Here is a 16,548-nt window from a genome sequence, read left to right on the forward strand (position 1 = left end):
GCCTTGTCCACCCCCTCTCATCTGATTAAAAAATTAAGTCAGATTTGGGTCAAATTTTAAGTCAAATTGGGTCTTTAATTTTTTGTTGTTGTTGAAAAGCTTTTTGTGAAACACGGACGTAAAGATGGTTTTAATTTAAGGGACATTATAGCTGAATGATATCATCGCTAACTAAAGCGATCACTTCTTTTGGGGGAGTATTTCATGCAGTTGCTTCATGGTGGGGCTGGGGGGATTATGAGTGTACCATAGCACACCTTCCAATCGATTCCCCTGACAATGTTCTTCCTTTGCTGGTGTTCTCCTGCGATGCCTCCTTTTCTGGAGGCGACCTGATGTCTACACACACAAATACTTTACCTCTGGACCATCTCTCGAGTTCCTCTGCTTTTCTCATCATGGCCACCTGAACTCAGGTCCTCTTCACTGCGTGCCTTGATCTCCCTGCCCCCAGTCTCTCCCCTTTTCAGTCTATCCTCTCCATAGCTGCCAAGTTGAGATTCCTAAAGCACAGACCTGACTTTGTGACCGTCCACTCTGCTCCCAAAGCTCATTTCTTCCTCTGCCTTCTAGGATCAAATACAAACACTCACTTGGCATTGAAATTCATCACAGGCTGGCTTCAGATGAGTGATCTTTCCAGACTGATACCCATCACTCCCTGCCTTGCCCCACTCCCTGGCCCATTTGCTATTCTTTGTAGATAGCAGTTCATTTCCTGCATGTCCCCCATGCCCGGAACACCCTTCCTTTCTTTAGATCTTCTAGTTTTGTCCAAAGCTCAGCTCCCTTCAAGAACCCTTTCCAAATGCCCCCAGTTGTGATGGTATGCAAAGGGCCTAGCATATACTAAATGAGTTTAGTACCTAGCATATAAAAACACTTAATAAATGTTTGTTAACTGACTTCCTCTGTACTAAGTTATCATAACATACATTGTGTATTTACTGTATCCCCCAGGAAAATGTAAGTCCACTGAGCACAGGGACTATTGTGCTTTTGTCTTGGGCAGCTTGTTGGCATAGTAGATAGAGTGAATCAGGAAAACCTGAGTTTGAATCCTGCCTCAGATCCTTGCTAGCAGCATGACCCTGGACAAGTCACTTTACCTCTCTCTCCCTCAGTTTCTTTATATGTAAAATAAAGATAATAGCATTGCCATACAGGCTTGTCATGAGGATCTAGTGAAATAACACATGTAAACCCCTTTACAAACCTTAAACCTCCAAATAAATGCCACCACCACCAACACTATTTTCATCTTTATCATCATCATTTTCATAATCAGTTTCACCATCACGGTCATTACCACCATCCATGGTCTCTGAAGCCCCTTCCAGTCTTAAATCTATGTTCCTCCATACCCACTGCACGGTCCTGAGCGTTAACCTCTCAGGGCTCAGAAGACTTTCTAAGGAATGATGTAGTGAATAAAATGCTGGATTTGGACTCAGAAAGACCTGATTTCAAATGCAGCCTCAGACACTTACTAGCTGTGTGACCCCGGACAAGCCACTTCACTTCTACTTGCCTCAGTTTCCTCAATTGTAAAAATCTATTTTTTTCTGGGAGGGGGATTATCTCCTATACTTTACTGTTTGAGTGATGCAGATCATCTCGGATGATGGGGCATACCATGTTGGAAGGGGTGTGTGCGTTCCAAAATGCTTTCTGTGAAACATCCGTTGAAGGCATGGCCTTACTTAACCTAGAGATTCGTAGTCTCCTTTTGTTCAGTTCTGGGCTCCTTGATCCTTAAGGACTCACTGAAGGAAAACATCAAGTGGACCACAGAGCTGTGGCTGGGGCAGGTTGGGACAAAGGAGAGGAGCACCAGGCTTTCCTAGAATTAGTTTCATGATTTCCAGAACTAAGTCCCTCTCAGGTCTCACCACCACTGTAACTCTGCACATCTAGGAATGTGGCTTGGAAATGCTGGGTCAGAGATTAGGTGGAGAAGATCTGGCTTGCATCCATGCCCTTGCTCCAGATTTTATTCTTTTACTACCTGTATTCTAGACTCCAGCTCCTCCTTTTGTTCTTGACAATGGTTGTGACATCTTCCTTCTTCTTTTTTTTTTTTTTGGTGGGGCAATGGGGGTTAAGTGACTTGCCCAGGGTCACACAGCCAGTAAGTGTCAAGTGTCTGAGGCCAGATTTGAACTCAGGAACTCCTGAATCCAGGGCCGGTGCTTTATCCACTGCGACACCTAGCCGCCCTGACATCTTCCTTCTAATGCACACAAAGCCTATAACTATAAACGTGCACATGTGCATATAGCACTTTCTTGGGGGGGGCAGGGAAACCCTAGTATACACATCCTCCCCTGTATTTTGGCACCTCATCCTATTACCTTGGAGAGGTTCAGCAAAAATTGTTTTTGTTTGTTTTGGTTCAGACTTCTCCCAGTGTTAAAACTCCATCTCTACCAATCCATATTGGGAACATAACTTACAATTGATCTTAGAAAGTTACCTGAAAGTGCAGAGAAATGTGAGCTTGAGATTTGGAATGGACCACAGTAGCCACCCAGTCTCACCCATATGCCACAAGGATCCTTGCTAACATACTAGCAAGTGATTGTTCAGCCTCTGGCACATAGTAGGTACTTAAAATACCTATTGACTTTTGAGCTAGGCCAAGAGTTTAGTCTTCTAGGTTAAGTAGCTTTCTCATGGCCAAACAGCAGGCATTGGTCTTATCGAGGACTTGGGTCCATGGCTTCTGATTCCAAGACTGATTCTCCATGCACAAGGTCACATGCTGCTCTTGGGAACCATAATATGTTTTAATTTGTGGAAGCAGATGTAGATGTGTGTGTGTGTGTGTGTGTGTGTGTGTGTGTGTGTAGCATTGAAGAAAAAGGTGGTTTGTCTTGCTCAAAGGATGTTGGTGTCATGGATGTGTCCAGGTAGACCCTGTAGGAGTCTCTGGTGTGTCCTGGACAACGTGGATACACTAGCATCTTGATTTCCCTATCAGTGTGGCTTCTCTCTATTTCCATAACTATTTCACACACCAAAACATGTGAAAGAAAGAACAGGAAAAAAGGGCAGAGAGAAGAGGGTTCCACAGAGACATGACTTACACCAAGGCCTGAAGAATCAATCCTTTTTTTTAATTGAAAATTTTTTATTTTTTATTTTTCTCAATTACATGTAAAGGTATTTTTTGAGTTCCAAATTTGTCTCCCACCCACCCTCCCCACTCCCGAGGCCAGCAAGAAATTTGATATAGATTATACATTACAATCATGTTAAATGTATTTCCACATTAATCAGAACAAAAGGAAAAAATGCAAGAAAGTATAAACAAGAACAATAACAAAAAAGCAACAACAAAAGTGAAAATAGTCTGCTTCAATCTGCATTCAGGCTCCATAGATCTTTTTCTGAGGGTGGAGAGCATTTCCCATCATAAGTCTTTCATCATTGTCTTGGATCATTGCATTGCTGAGAAGAGTTAAGTCTATCACAAAACACTGTTGATACCGTGTACAATGTTCTCTTGGTTCTGTTCATTTCACTCAACATCAGTTCATTAAGTCCTTCCAGGTTTCTCTGAACTCCTCCTTCTCATTATTCCTTATAGCACAATAGTATTCCATTACATTCATAGATCACAACTTGTTCAGCCATTCCCCAGTTGATGGGCATCCCCTCAATTTCCAATTCTTTGCCCCCACAAAAAGAGCAGTTATGAATACTTTTGTACATGTGGGTCCTCTCCCTTTTTTATGATCTCTTTGGGATACAGACCTAGTAGTGGTATTGCTGGGTCAGAGGGTCTAAAGAATCAATCCTGTATTATTCCTGGGAACCCTCCTGTGCATCATGGAGCAAGTGCCAAATGGCACTGATGGGTTGGTCTTTCTGTCTGTCACACACACAGACACACACACACACACAGACACAGACACACACACACACAGACACACAGACACACACACACACACACACATCTTGGAGAGAGCACAGCACTACTGTGTGGCTCCTCATCAGAGGAGGATCCATTGTAACATGGAGACACCAAGAGGAAAAAGGATGAGTTTAGCAGGGAGTCACTCTATGAAGGTACAATACAGACCCAGCCTTTTGTTGGTACTGTGAGCCATGTGAACTGTGGGGTTCATCTTGAGTTTATTCTCCTTGTCAAGGAAATAGGGTTGTTCTTTTTTTGCGACCACACTCAAGATAATACTCTAAGTCTAGAGGACCACCTTTACTCAAGGCGTAAATCATGCAGACATCACATAGTCAGGTACATGCTGCCTTTTAGCTGAGCTTTGAGAGAGACTAATCACTGCCTCCTTTCTTTCCTTTTCCCACAAGCCATGTGGCAATTTGAGGAAGTTGGTGAAGTCCAATCTTCCACACCTGTGGACGATTCCACTCCTGACTACTCACCTGGGGGAGGGGAGAACCCATGAAAGTGGTGTTGATTTTATTGTGTGTGTGTGTGTGTGTGTGTGTGTGTGTGTGTGTGTGTGTGTGGCTCCTGTAAAAGGATTTATGAATCAAATGCTCAATAACAAAGAAATTCTTTTTGTGTGTGTGTTCGTCCTCTCCAGATCCTGAATTTGCCTGCATTGATCACTGATTCCAGGTACAAAACTAACCATCTTCGGGTCCAGAATAGAAAAGAGCTCATTCCGGTGTTATCAGCACGGTGGGTAATGCGTGTCAAGACTGGCCTGGTATTCTGATCTGTTGATGGATGACTCTGTGGGAATTCCTCTACTAATGTCTACTTGGAGATCATCTTGGGCTCCTGTAGACTGGGTCAATGGAGCACCAACTCAGCAAGGTCTGTCCAGGTGGATGGACATCAAGGAGGGACCCAGGGACAAACTGTGTGTCATTGTTCAGCTGTAGCTTGCCAGGTGCTTGATCAACAGCAGAGGGCAACTTGCACAACTCATGAAGATGCATTTCTATGGGTTACACCTTAAAGGAAGGACTGTAATCTATACTGGGGGGAGACATGCCCACACCAATAAAGCCATACCGGCCTGAGGGACAGAGGGATATAGGGAATAGTTCCTCGGGTTTGGTGGCATTCTCTGCTTAAATAGATCCCCTTGAAAAGTCTCTTCAATGTGCTGTTTCATAGAATTGGTCAATGAAAAGAGACATATAGTGAATATGTAGTAAATAGCAATTGCAAATAGGTATGATTAGTGAGCTGGCTTCAAAGTCAGAAAGACAGGTTCAAATCCTACTTTTCACACATTTAAACTGTGTGACCTTGGGAAAGTCACTTAACATCTCCACGTCTCAAGTTCCTGATCAGTGGGATGAAGATAATAATAACTGTTGCATCTGACTTGGGATTGTTGAGGGTCTCCAGAAAGATAATGAATGCAAGGCAATAAGGGAACTTTAAAGTACTATATAAGTGCCAATCATTATTAGTATTTTGATCTGTCTAAATCCCTGCTGTTTGAATAATTATGGTAAAAAAAAAGTCGAACATGTGCACAAGATCATAGTTTTAGACCTACAAGGGACCTCGTTGGTCATCCAGTCCAAGTTTGTCAGACTCATCACCCACTGTGTTCATTCCAAGGGCAGCTGAGTCAGATTCAAATGGAATTGGGAAATATTTAGCAAAAGAAATAAAAATAAGATAGAACATAACATTAACATGTAGTCTTCTAAGTGGGACCCTCAGGAATCCTTTACTGGCCTCATTTCTATCGGAATTTGACACCACCGATCTATCCCAAACCCCTTATTTTATATATGAGGACACTGAGGCTTTGAGGGGTTAAATGACTTGCCCAAGGACACACAAACAGTGAGTGTTAGAGGCGGGATGCCCTCCTGGGTCTCCCTAGATTGGAGGCATTACAATGCCATCCAGTGGTTAGTATGGCTTGTCTAGTAAAAACGGTTTTATTTAAATTTTCAGCAAGTGCCATTTCCTGATTAACCAATTCTGAATGATGAGCTTGAACCCCTCATTTTGGAACCACTAAAGATTAGCATTGATCAGAGCTGTCTAATTATCCTATTTCCCAATTTAGCCACATAAAGGAGGAGGAGGAGCTTGAAAAATTAATTTCAAGGGCTTTGGCTCACTCCAAAAGGGAAAGAAGAGTCAATCTTACAATTTCATTTTGAAACAAAAACCTTTTTTTCCCTCTTTTTCATTCACTTTTTTTAAAAAGAGGAGATAAAGTATTGATGCTTCTCAGAAACAAACCAAGCCAAAACAACAGCATTGTCATTTCTTGGCGTGTTCCAGCCTCTCCTCTCCCTTGCCCCCTATAACAAAGAAAACTCATCCATCCATCTGCCTTAGCAGAAGGTTGCTATGTCCCATACCCTTAGACTCTGATCTCTTTGCCTGGAGAAGGGGGAGAAATCTATTCCATGTCTACTTCGAAACAGAAGCATCTTTCTCAGGGTCCCATCATATCTTTCCTCGTGGGTCTCTGAAATGACCCTCTTCTGATCACAGAGCTAGCATTTTATAATAAACTGATTGGCTGTCAGTTGATGGACATTCTCTGATTCTATTAGAGTTTCGGATGGTAGCCACACAGTCCTGACTGTGCCCCTCCCATGCTCAGGAAGTCTTCCACTGCATCAAGGACAAAGTGAGACCTCTCTTTGGCTTTTAGGACTCTTCCCAACCTGACTCTGTTGCTTCCTGTCATGAACTCCACATTCTGGCCAAACTAGTATCTGTGTTATTCCCCCTCCAGTCTCCCTCCTGTTCTTTGCTTAGACTGTGCCCCCTTCCCAGAATGCCCTCTCTCCTCACTCTGCCTGGTAGATTGACTGTTTCTGTTTAAGGGTGAACGCCAATGCTATCTCTTAGACGGCGTCCTTGGTGCTACCCTCTCCTCCCCAGTGGTCAGGGCCCTCTGAACTAGGGCCTTTTTCCAGACTCCAAACTTTATTTTTTCTCTTGACAGTAAATTTTGATACAGTGATATTTTATATTTATCTGTGTATAAATTATTTTTCTGGAAATAGAATGTGAAGTCCTTTAGGACAGGGTCTACATTAATCCATTAGGCTGTGAACTCCTTGAGACTATAGACTGCTTTTGCCTCTTTTTATATCCCCAGCTCTTAGCACAATGCTCAACACATAGTAGGACTTTAATAAATTCTTGTTGACTGACTATATTTCCTCAGTATCTCCAGCAGCTGGCACAGGACTTGGCACGTAGCAGGTGTCTAATAAATACTTGTTGAATTGAGTGAATGAATGAATGACTTGTACACATCCATAGTAGGAGATCTTTTTGGTATATTTAGTTTTGTTATACTGCAGAGTTCCACGAATTTTGTGAACCAAGAAGCAGCTTCTATTTCTCCTGGATGAGCAAACAAGTTTGCTTTGTTCACATCATAATTTCTTGTTTTTGTTGTGTGTTTTTTAACACCATATGTTTTTATAGATCACTGTGAAAACATTCCCAGAAAATGTAGCTCTGCTCTTGACGGTTTACCCCTGTTTCCTTTTCATATCCAGGGTTCTCCAAGGGAACCTCTTAAACCATCTTCCTTCACCTGTTTCCTCTGTCCTTGCTGGTTTTGAATTCTTGTCCTCACCCCATGACTCTCCCCCGTGTGCCAAATTCCCTCTGAATCAATGGGAGCTCTGTGTGGGGAGCAGATAGGCAGGGCATGGAGGGGAATGCGAATTGGGCTTTCTCTTTTCTGGTCACTGAGCTTGGTCTGAGTCCTGAGAGGCCTCCGTAATTAACCTTTCCCTACAATGAGAACTGGCCATTGAGTTCTCCTTTTTTGCCTCTTTCTCCCTCACTCTCTTAGGCCATTTTTAATTCATTGATATGACTTTTCCTTTCACTCCATGGTTACCAAGTTTCAATAATAGTCTCTTGTAAGAAACTTTATCAAAAGCTCTTTGAAAATCTAAGTAAATTATATCCACTCTGTGAGAAGGGTCTGAGAAAAATACCACGCCCGGGCCCGGCAAAGAGTTATCTTATTGTAAACCACCAGTCTTCTTTTCTTTTCTATGGGGCAGTGAGGGTTAAGTGACTTGCCCAGTGTCACACAGCTAGTAAGTATCAAGTGTCTGAGGTCAGATTTGAACTCAGGTCCTCCTGACTCCAGGGCTGGTGCTTTATCCACTGTGCCACCTAGCTGCCCCCGCCACCACCAGTCTTCTTAATGTTTAGGACCTCAGAGTTATGCCATCGGTCTCTTTTACCTTCAGGTCTGTATTTCTTGCTAGGTGTTCTCATGCCAGGGTCTTGCTCTATGAGCCTCAGCAGGATAAAATAGAGATCTTGTTATTTTCTGTTTGGGGATCAACTCACTAAATGGGAAGATCAGTCTCCTCCCTACCTTTGTAGGAATTGCGTGGGTTCCAGGGAGGGAGGTGGAGATGATTACAAAGCATCATCTTTTAAGAAGGACCTTGCACTTGAACTACTGCTAAGGAAGCTTCCTCTTTGGGGCTGGCTGGCCGGGAATACCAGAGTGTATTCGGTAATGTAGCTATCAGCCGTAATTGACAACGTATGCCTCATTCAGTACCTGTAGTCCACCACTTCTCTGTTGGAAGGAAGGTGTAGTACTTCACATTTAGCCTCTGAAGTCATGGTTAATTCTAATTTTACAGAGGAGGAAACAGCCTTGGAAAGGTGAAATGACTAGCTCATTATCACATAGCTGATATTTCAGAGGTAGAATCTGGGGATGCTCCTTCAATCAATCACTGCTTAATAAAGCCCCTACTGTGTGCTAGACGATGAGAATACAAAGACAAAACTGATCACAGCACCACCAGTGTCATTCCTTTGGAGGTGGGGATGCCCAGTCTTCTGCTGTGGATTTCTCACCACAGAAAACTGTATAGAAAACATTTTCCTTGCTGATGTAAGTCTTTGAAATGGATTTTTTGCTGGAGTTTGCTGTTCTGATGAGGAATTTCTCAGTGTTTTCAGTTTGTGGTCTGTGAAAGTGTAGCCCACAGCATTCTGAAGGCCTCTGGAAAAGGCCTGTTTTCTTTGGGCCTGTCAGTATCACTCCCTTCCTACGTGGCCTCCAGACGGCATCTCAGCAGCGGTTCCCAGAGTTGAGAAGCATGGCCCCTGTAAAGCGAACTGCGTTGCCATGTAAACACAACCAGTTGTTCAGTTGCCGTGAACAGCGTGGAGGGGAGGGCGTCTTTCCCGAGAGCGCAGGCAGAGCGGGCCTGTTTCTGCCATCAGCATGCACATTCTGTGGGCCTTGGGGGAGCTGAGGAGAGCTGTGGGGCCCACCCCCTTACCACCTTTTCCTCTGCATCTTCTTATGAGAACGGTGGAGTAACATCATCACCATGGTTTAAAATGCAAAGCCCTCAGATTCTGTTACCCCATCCTATTCCACTGGATTCAACAAGTGTTTACTTATTAACAGTCATGTTATGTGAGATGAGACAAAAACTGAACTGGTGCCCAGTATCAAAAAGAATAAGTTAAATGTTGAAAGTATTTTTTTTTATGCTGTCTGGCCAGATCACAGATTCCCCCTAACTGCCTGCTGAATTCTCACCAGACTTACCAGTATATCCTAAGACCTTCAGGGCTTTGCCTCCCTAGGCCTTTCTGATACAAAGAAAAGGGGTGTACAGGAAGGACTCGTGTATCCCTGCACTTTGAAGCCATTCTCATCCACAAAGGGAAGGACTGCAGAAGAGGTCACCACTTCCTCTCTCTCTCTCCATATAGATATAGGTATAGGTATAGATGATATAGAGATAGAGACAGAGATAGAGACAGAGATAGAGACAGAGATAGAGACGGAGATAGAGACAGAGATAGAGACGGAGATAGAGACGGAGATAGAGACGGAGATAGAGACGGAGATAGAGACAGAAATAGAGACAGAGATAGAGACGGAGATAGAGACGGAGATAGAGACGGAGATAGAGACGGAGATAGAGACGGAGATAGAGACGGAGATAGAGACGGAGATAGAGACGGAGATAGAGACGGAGATAGAGACAGAGATAGAGACAGAGATAGAGACAGAGATAGAGACAGAGATAGAGACAGATAGTTTCCTCTAGTCAGTCTGTGATCTATCTGATAGCAGGCACTGGCTTGCTTTTCTATTTGTTTGGCATATTGTAATTGTTTTGTAATTCATCAGGCCACCTCCCCCAATCTGTGTTCCCCAGTTTTCTTTAAACTGTACCTAGAAGTACTGGCTTTCAAGTCTGAAGACCTAGATTCAAATCCTGCCTCTGACACTGGCTACCCGTGTGAGCGCAGGCAAGTTGAGGTAACAAGCATTTGGTAAGTGTTTACCATGTGACAGTCCCTGGGCCGAGTGCTGAACTGTGCTAACCACTGGAGAAGTTCTTTCCCCTCCCTGGGCCTCAGTTTCTTCATCTGTGAAATAAGGAGGCTGGACCAATGGCTCCAGAGACCCCCTTCTAGCTCCAGGTCTAGGAGCCTCTGACACTGTTGCGCTGTGCCTTACTCTCAATAATAGGTGGTTCAATCCATGATGAGTCGGCTTGGAATGGAAGAAGTCAATCGTTCCCATTCTGAGCCTCTTCTCCAATCGTTGCCTTTGCTGATGGAATTGGGGTAGGGTGGGGCTAGGGACATCCCTCCTGCACACCCCCTTCTCTGTCCTTACTTTTGGCTCCACTCAGCTTGGTGCTGCCATTGGAGAGCAGGGTGGCTCTTTCAGGAAGAGCAAAGTCACGTTTTTGCAATTGACCTCTTTCCTAACAATCAGTGCATGCACGCGCGCGCGCACACACACACACACAGCCCCATTACATATGCCCTTCCCCTGAAGTGCTCTCAGGTGCGCCTGTTCCCCATCCATGGCCAAGAGACAAGAGTTCTCCATGGAGTAGGCCATTCTATCCATGGTGTTGCAGAAATGTCTGTTTACCCAGCTGCTCACTCAGAACAAAGCGAGAAGCAGCTTCCTATCCCTCCCTAGCTGAAATCCCTAATAGGAGACGTAAAGGATTGCAATTCAAGGCAAGTGAACCCTCCCTCCCCATCAATTTGACCTGGGTTGGAGCAAGGCTCTGAGCCTCTGGGGTGTGTTTGGAGGGAAGAATGTCTGCTGAAATGTTGAAGCAGAGGATAAATTGGTGGATTGGGGGGAAAGCAGAGGAAACAAGAAAATGACGATGGTTGAAAAAAGATGCAGAGACAAGTGAGATGAAAAAAACATGAATTGGAAATGAGCTCAGAGGGCCTGGGGCTCCAATAGGCTCTGGGACATCTGGTCCAAGGCCTTCATTTTACACAGGAGGAAACTGAGGAGCAGAAGCTGGTAGCTGACAAGTGGGAAGTAGCCAAGTCAGGCTTAGAACCTGGACTGTACCTTTTTGACAACCGGGGTAGCATCTGCCCTTCCAGAAATCCCTGAAGATGCTCAGGAGTCTTATCAGTCAGCCTCTCTGGCGCCCAAGCCAGGTATGGGGACTCTCTCTTAGCATCTCTGCACTTACCTTGCCTTTCAGTTTTTTGTTAACTCTTTTCATTCAGTCCTTCCCCAGGGAGATATCATGCCCTTGGTAAAAGGTACTTAATAAATGCTTATTGTTGGATCAATTTGTGTTAGCTCCTCAGGGAGCCCTTTGACTTACCGTGACCTTATGCAGATGACCTCTCACATGATGACACCTGGGAGTCTGCAGCCTTGGTACTTCCAACAGAAGGAGCTGCTTCCTCCGGAGATTCTCCAGTTTGCCCTCCCCACACAGGGTTTTCATCCATTAGTAGGCCCCAAGCGTCCATTGGCCCCTTCTCTTTTGACCTGTCTCACTGTCACATTACCCTCCAATCCCTTCAAAGAGATTTGAATTCCCTCTGTCTTTTTTCTGGATACTTTTCTGAGCCCCCTCTTGCATTCTTTCAGGAGTCACTTCACTGTTTCTGATAGCCTGGAGAACAGAGATGCTTTCTTCCATCCTCATCACCTTCTTGAGGATGGAGATCAGTTTCCACTTGGTGGGCAACTGGTTATTGGTTGGTGCCTTTGAAGTGTTAATGGGCCCCTCAGGTTGGGAGAGATGGCTCCCAATTCTTCCCCACTGGAGGCAGCATTTGCTTTCATCTGCCAATGTTGACAGTGAAAAGCTTGGACGACTTGTTTCCTCACTAATGACCCTGTTTCTCCATTTTGATGCCCCATCCCTCACACACTCTATATTCTGGCCTGACTGACCTGCTGGCTCTTACAGGATAGTCTACTTCCTACCTTCGAGCATTTGCATCAACTGTCCCCTTATGCCTCCTCAACTCCACCTCTTATAAGAGGTCTTTCCTTATCCCTGCACATTGGGAATCCCTCCCCCTCCAAAAATTCCTTTTTCACATTTTTTGTTGACTTCAATGTGTCCGTGTTGTTTGCCCCCAGAAGAGTGTAAGCTCCTTTGGCCAGGGACAGTTGTGTTTGTCTTCTACCCCCAGCACCTAGCTCAGGGCTTTGCACACATAGAAGTTATTTAATAAAAGCTTATTGAATGAATGACCAAATCGTTCATTTTCAGCTTCCACCATGATCCAGGTTCAGAATTTCCTAGACATTTGAGGAATGTTTATTCCTTGAATTTGGAACATTTTCTTGTTGTCTTTGACTGTTAAGCAAATAATAGTGACAACAACATTTACCATTTATATAGCACGTCAACAAAAGAATCCCAAGTCCTCTTCCTTCCCAGCCTCCTGTAGGACTGTGCAGGGGAGTCTCATCCAAGCCCTTTGTCATCCTTAGGTGCTTGTCAGAGAATCCTTCTCCCCTCCACGCCTGCCAAACAAGGACCCCTTTAATTGTCTGAGCCCCCCTTCAGCCAGTGCCTTCTCCAGATTTCTCATCATGCCCATGTTCACATTTGTATATCTTTTCAGCGAGTGCTGGCCTAGTCCATTTCCTTCCATCTTGCTTCTTGCTTTCTGCACAGTTGAAGCAGGAATGTGGTTTGCTTGAGGGGCCCTCCCTCCTCAGCCCCCTAAAGATCCACCACTAACCATCCCTCCTAGCATTCATTCCTTCAGGGACATCCCACAGGGGAGAGCACAGATTCCAAAGCAGCTCATTGAGATCAGGGCTCTTTCCACCATGTAAAGAGAATTCTTTCTGACACAGAACCTGAGACATGCATAGCCAGAACTCAGAGACAGGGCAAAATGGGACCAAGGCTCTCTTTTTAGGAACTCGTGCCTAGTAAATCTGTGCTGACCAATGGGCCTATCCCTTTCCTTATCCATTACAGCACAAACCTTAGGAACCTTCCTCCTCAGTTGTCACATGAAGAATTTGAGGCTGGGATATGGTGGGGGGAGGGAGGGAATTTTCCATAGCCGAGGGGCTGGCTAGTGAAGGAGTGGTCCCTGGGACCCTAGAGAGGTTTCCAGCCTTCCCATCTAGGGCCCGTCCTATTATGCTGCTGGTTCCCTGAAAGACACCCCCCTACACTTCTATTCCCTGCCCCCCCGCACTTTAAATTCTGTCTTTGGAATGCTCCTGGCTTGAAGAGGGAGCTCTCTGCAGTCCCTCCTGCTCTAATCCTATGAACTTAGAAGAAAGAGGTCGTTTGCTTGAGTCCCGAGATTTATTTATTGATTGATTGATTTATTTAGCTTCTAGCCTCTCAATTTGTAAATTTACTTTTCCCATTCTTTGAGGATTTTTCTTTCCTTTATGGTGAATTGTTTTCTTTGGTTCTTTTCTTTTTTTTTTAAACATTTGCTAACTTTGGGGAGAGAAAAATCCAGACATTGGAATGTCTGAGTTTATTTAAGTCTCAGAACTCTATTCAATTTAATGGGAATGATGGGGGGAAGAGGGAGGGAAGCACAATGTTGGCCTGGAGCTGGGTGGCTCGAAGAAATGGCATTTTTGGTGGCCATCGCTGTTGGTTACAGTTGCAGAATGGAAGGAGGCCTTCCATCTCCTGTGAGTCAGCCCAGCCGGACCCAGTTCTGGTCTACTTCAGCTCTATGGCTGCTCACTGAGGGAGGAGAGGAGCGAGAGGAATCTGGGCCGAGATGGATCTTGTGCTTCCGCAGGAGACGAGTTCAGTACTTGCCCTTTGGTCTTTCCATCTTTGCTCCCTTTCCCCAAATGGGCAAAGAATGGAAGGTCCCTGAGGGTAGGACTGGTTTAATTCTTGTCTTCTTATACCAATGAGAAGCCCAGCTACTGACACATTTTCTTGGAAATGGGGTGTGGTTGTGTCTAGGCCTCCCAGTGTGGAAACTCTCATCCGTGATGCAGATTGGTGACTCCTCTGTAATCCAGACACCTAGAGAGTTGTCGGGAGTTAGGTGACTTAGCTAGGGTCACACCACTGATATATATTAGAAAGAGAACCCCTACTGAGGGTCTCTCTCCACTACAACCCCCTGTTTCTCCTCTAGCACATTTTTAGACCAAACCTGCAATTTCTTGAGCAATAGAACTCCCAGTGAGGAAACTCCCCCCAGAGCCAGTACAAACCAGTGATGGCTACGAAGTTTTCTGAGAATTGCTTGGGAGCTGGGAGAGGTTAAATGACCCTCTGAGGGCTTCACATGTGTCAGAGATGGGACTTGTACCCAGGCCTTCCAGATCCAGAAGTCAGAACTCTAGCCACCACACGATGCTTCCTCTTAGGCTGTTAGTCAATGCTTATTAACTTGATTCTCTGACTTACTGTTCTCCAGAAGTGGTGAAATAACCAGTACTTGGCACATAGTAGGTACTTAATAGATGCTTATTGAATGGATGCATGAACAAATGGATACATGGATAGATGACCTAGTTTCATAACGCATTTTACATTTCATCCAAGGACTCCTTACACAAAGAGTCTTTTCAAGGATTTACAATATTCTAGTTTCGATTTCATGGGGGATTCCTGGGATCCGAGATTTAAAACCGGAAGGGATCTCAGAGTTCATCCCGTCTATTCATTTTAGAGGTTCAAAAATGGAGGTCTGGAGAGTAGCAATGAATTGCCCAAAATCACACAAAAAATAATTCAAAAACCTAGGATTTGAATCCAGGTCCTGTGCCTTTAAATCCAGTACTTTTTCCCTCACAAATGATCAAATTACAAAATGATCAAATGAAATAAAATTTGCAAACACTTAGCACAGTTCCTGGTACATATTAGGCACTTAATATATCCTCCTTGCTTCCCCCTCCCCCTTCCTTCCCCCTCCTTCCCTCCTCCCTCTCCCTCCCTCCATCCTGTTGATAAGCCAGAGATGGGAAGGGGGAGCTCATGCCTCTAGTTTGTATTCAGTGGAATTCTGCTCATTTTGTATCCGGAGACACAGTTTTGATGAAACGCAGCGCCCCCTCTCCAGACTTCTGACATAAGTAGCAGGGTACACTAACAATTTATGCATGCTTTGTGTCGCTGTTTACTGTGTTGTTCAATAAAACATACATGCTCCCCCTAACGATAGCCAGATGATTCAGCCTGCAGGGCACTTTCCAAGCTGCATGTAGGAAGGGTGCGTCAATCCCACTGTGACAGTCAGTGCCCAGGAGGAAGAAGTAGGAACTGGAGGGACTAGTCTCATTAACCCTTTCATTTGACATGGCCCAGAGACATGAAGTGACTTCCTGAGGTCACACAGCTTACCAAGCAGCGGAGCCAGGGTTTGATGGGCTGTCTAGGGGCTCCAGCTCCATGGCTTGTTCCTCTCTTTAAAAATGGATCAGGGGCAGCTAGGTGGCACAGTGGATAGAGCACCGGCCCTGGATTCAGGAGGACCTGAGTTCAAATCCGGCCTCAGACACTTAACAATTACTAGCTGTGTGACCCTGGGCAAGTCACTTAACCCCAATTGCCTCACCAAAAAAAAAAAAAAATGGATCAGAGCCTTTTCCAAACTGGCAGACCCTTATGAACACCTCCCAAGACTCCTTAGGACACTTCAAAGGGCCTTAATAGATAGTCCAAATCACAGAACTGGTTTTGAACCCAGGGCCTGTGAGAACAAATCCAGTTCTCTCTATCTCTGACCTACCTCCTCCCCCATCCATTAACAAGTGTATATTTAGCTATAATAAGATTAAGCCATCAATCAGCAAGATTTTATTAAGTATGTGCCACACACTGTCCCAGGTGAAGGGGATACAGATACAAAGAATGAAAAAACCTCTGCTCTCACAGGGCTTCTGTTTTGTTGAGGGAAGATAGTGCTTGTGTCTAAAAGTAGAAAAAGAAAAATACCAAAAGCTCCATGAGGTAGTATGAGGAAGGAGGCTGCTGGTCCAGGAAGCAGGAATGGGGTAGGGACAGGAAAGATGGGCCAGAAGATGTTGTTCCATTGGTCTTTTGGAGGAAATGAGGGATGCCAATGGATGAAGATGAGACAGCAGTGCATTTTAGGTACGTGGGATAGCCTGGGCAAAGGGTATGGGATAGGAGAGGTTTGGTTGGACCAGAGTATGGGGAGGGAAGTCATATATGATCAAACTGAAAAATGAATGGGGGGCTAGCTTGGGAAGGGCTTTAAAAGCCAGACTGGGGGTGGGGGGTGGGGTGGTGCTGCTTATCTCACCTGAGACATAATAGAGAGCAAGAGGAGTTTCCTGAGTA

General features: G+C 44.8%; 1 protein-coding gene across 3 annotated transcripts in view; it reads left to right on the forward strand.

The window, feature by feature from the left end:
- The window catches only part of SUGCT (succinyl-CoA:glutarate-CoA transferase), a 623,067-nt gene that overhangs the window by 219,485 nt on the left and 387,034 nt on the right, over positions 1–16,548 (forward strand). For all 3 annotated transcript variants that reach the window (XM_044004982.1, XM_044005065.1, XM_044005154.1), the window contains exon 11: positions 4,572–4,669. In XM_044004982.1, the coding sequence (XP_043860917.1) occupies positions 4,572–4,669 (98 nt within the window). The remainder of the gene's footprint in view (positions 1–4,571; positions 4,670–16,548) is intronic.

The sequence above is a fragment of the Dromiciops gliroides genome, chromosome 1 (assembly GCF_019393635.1).
Source record: "Dromiciops gliroides isolate mDroGli1 chromosome 1, mDroGli1.pri, whole genome shotgun sequence".
Lineage (NCBI taxonomy): Eukaryota > Metazoa > Chordata > Mammalia > Microbiotheria > Microbiotheriidae > Dromiciops > Dromiciops gliroides.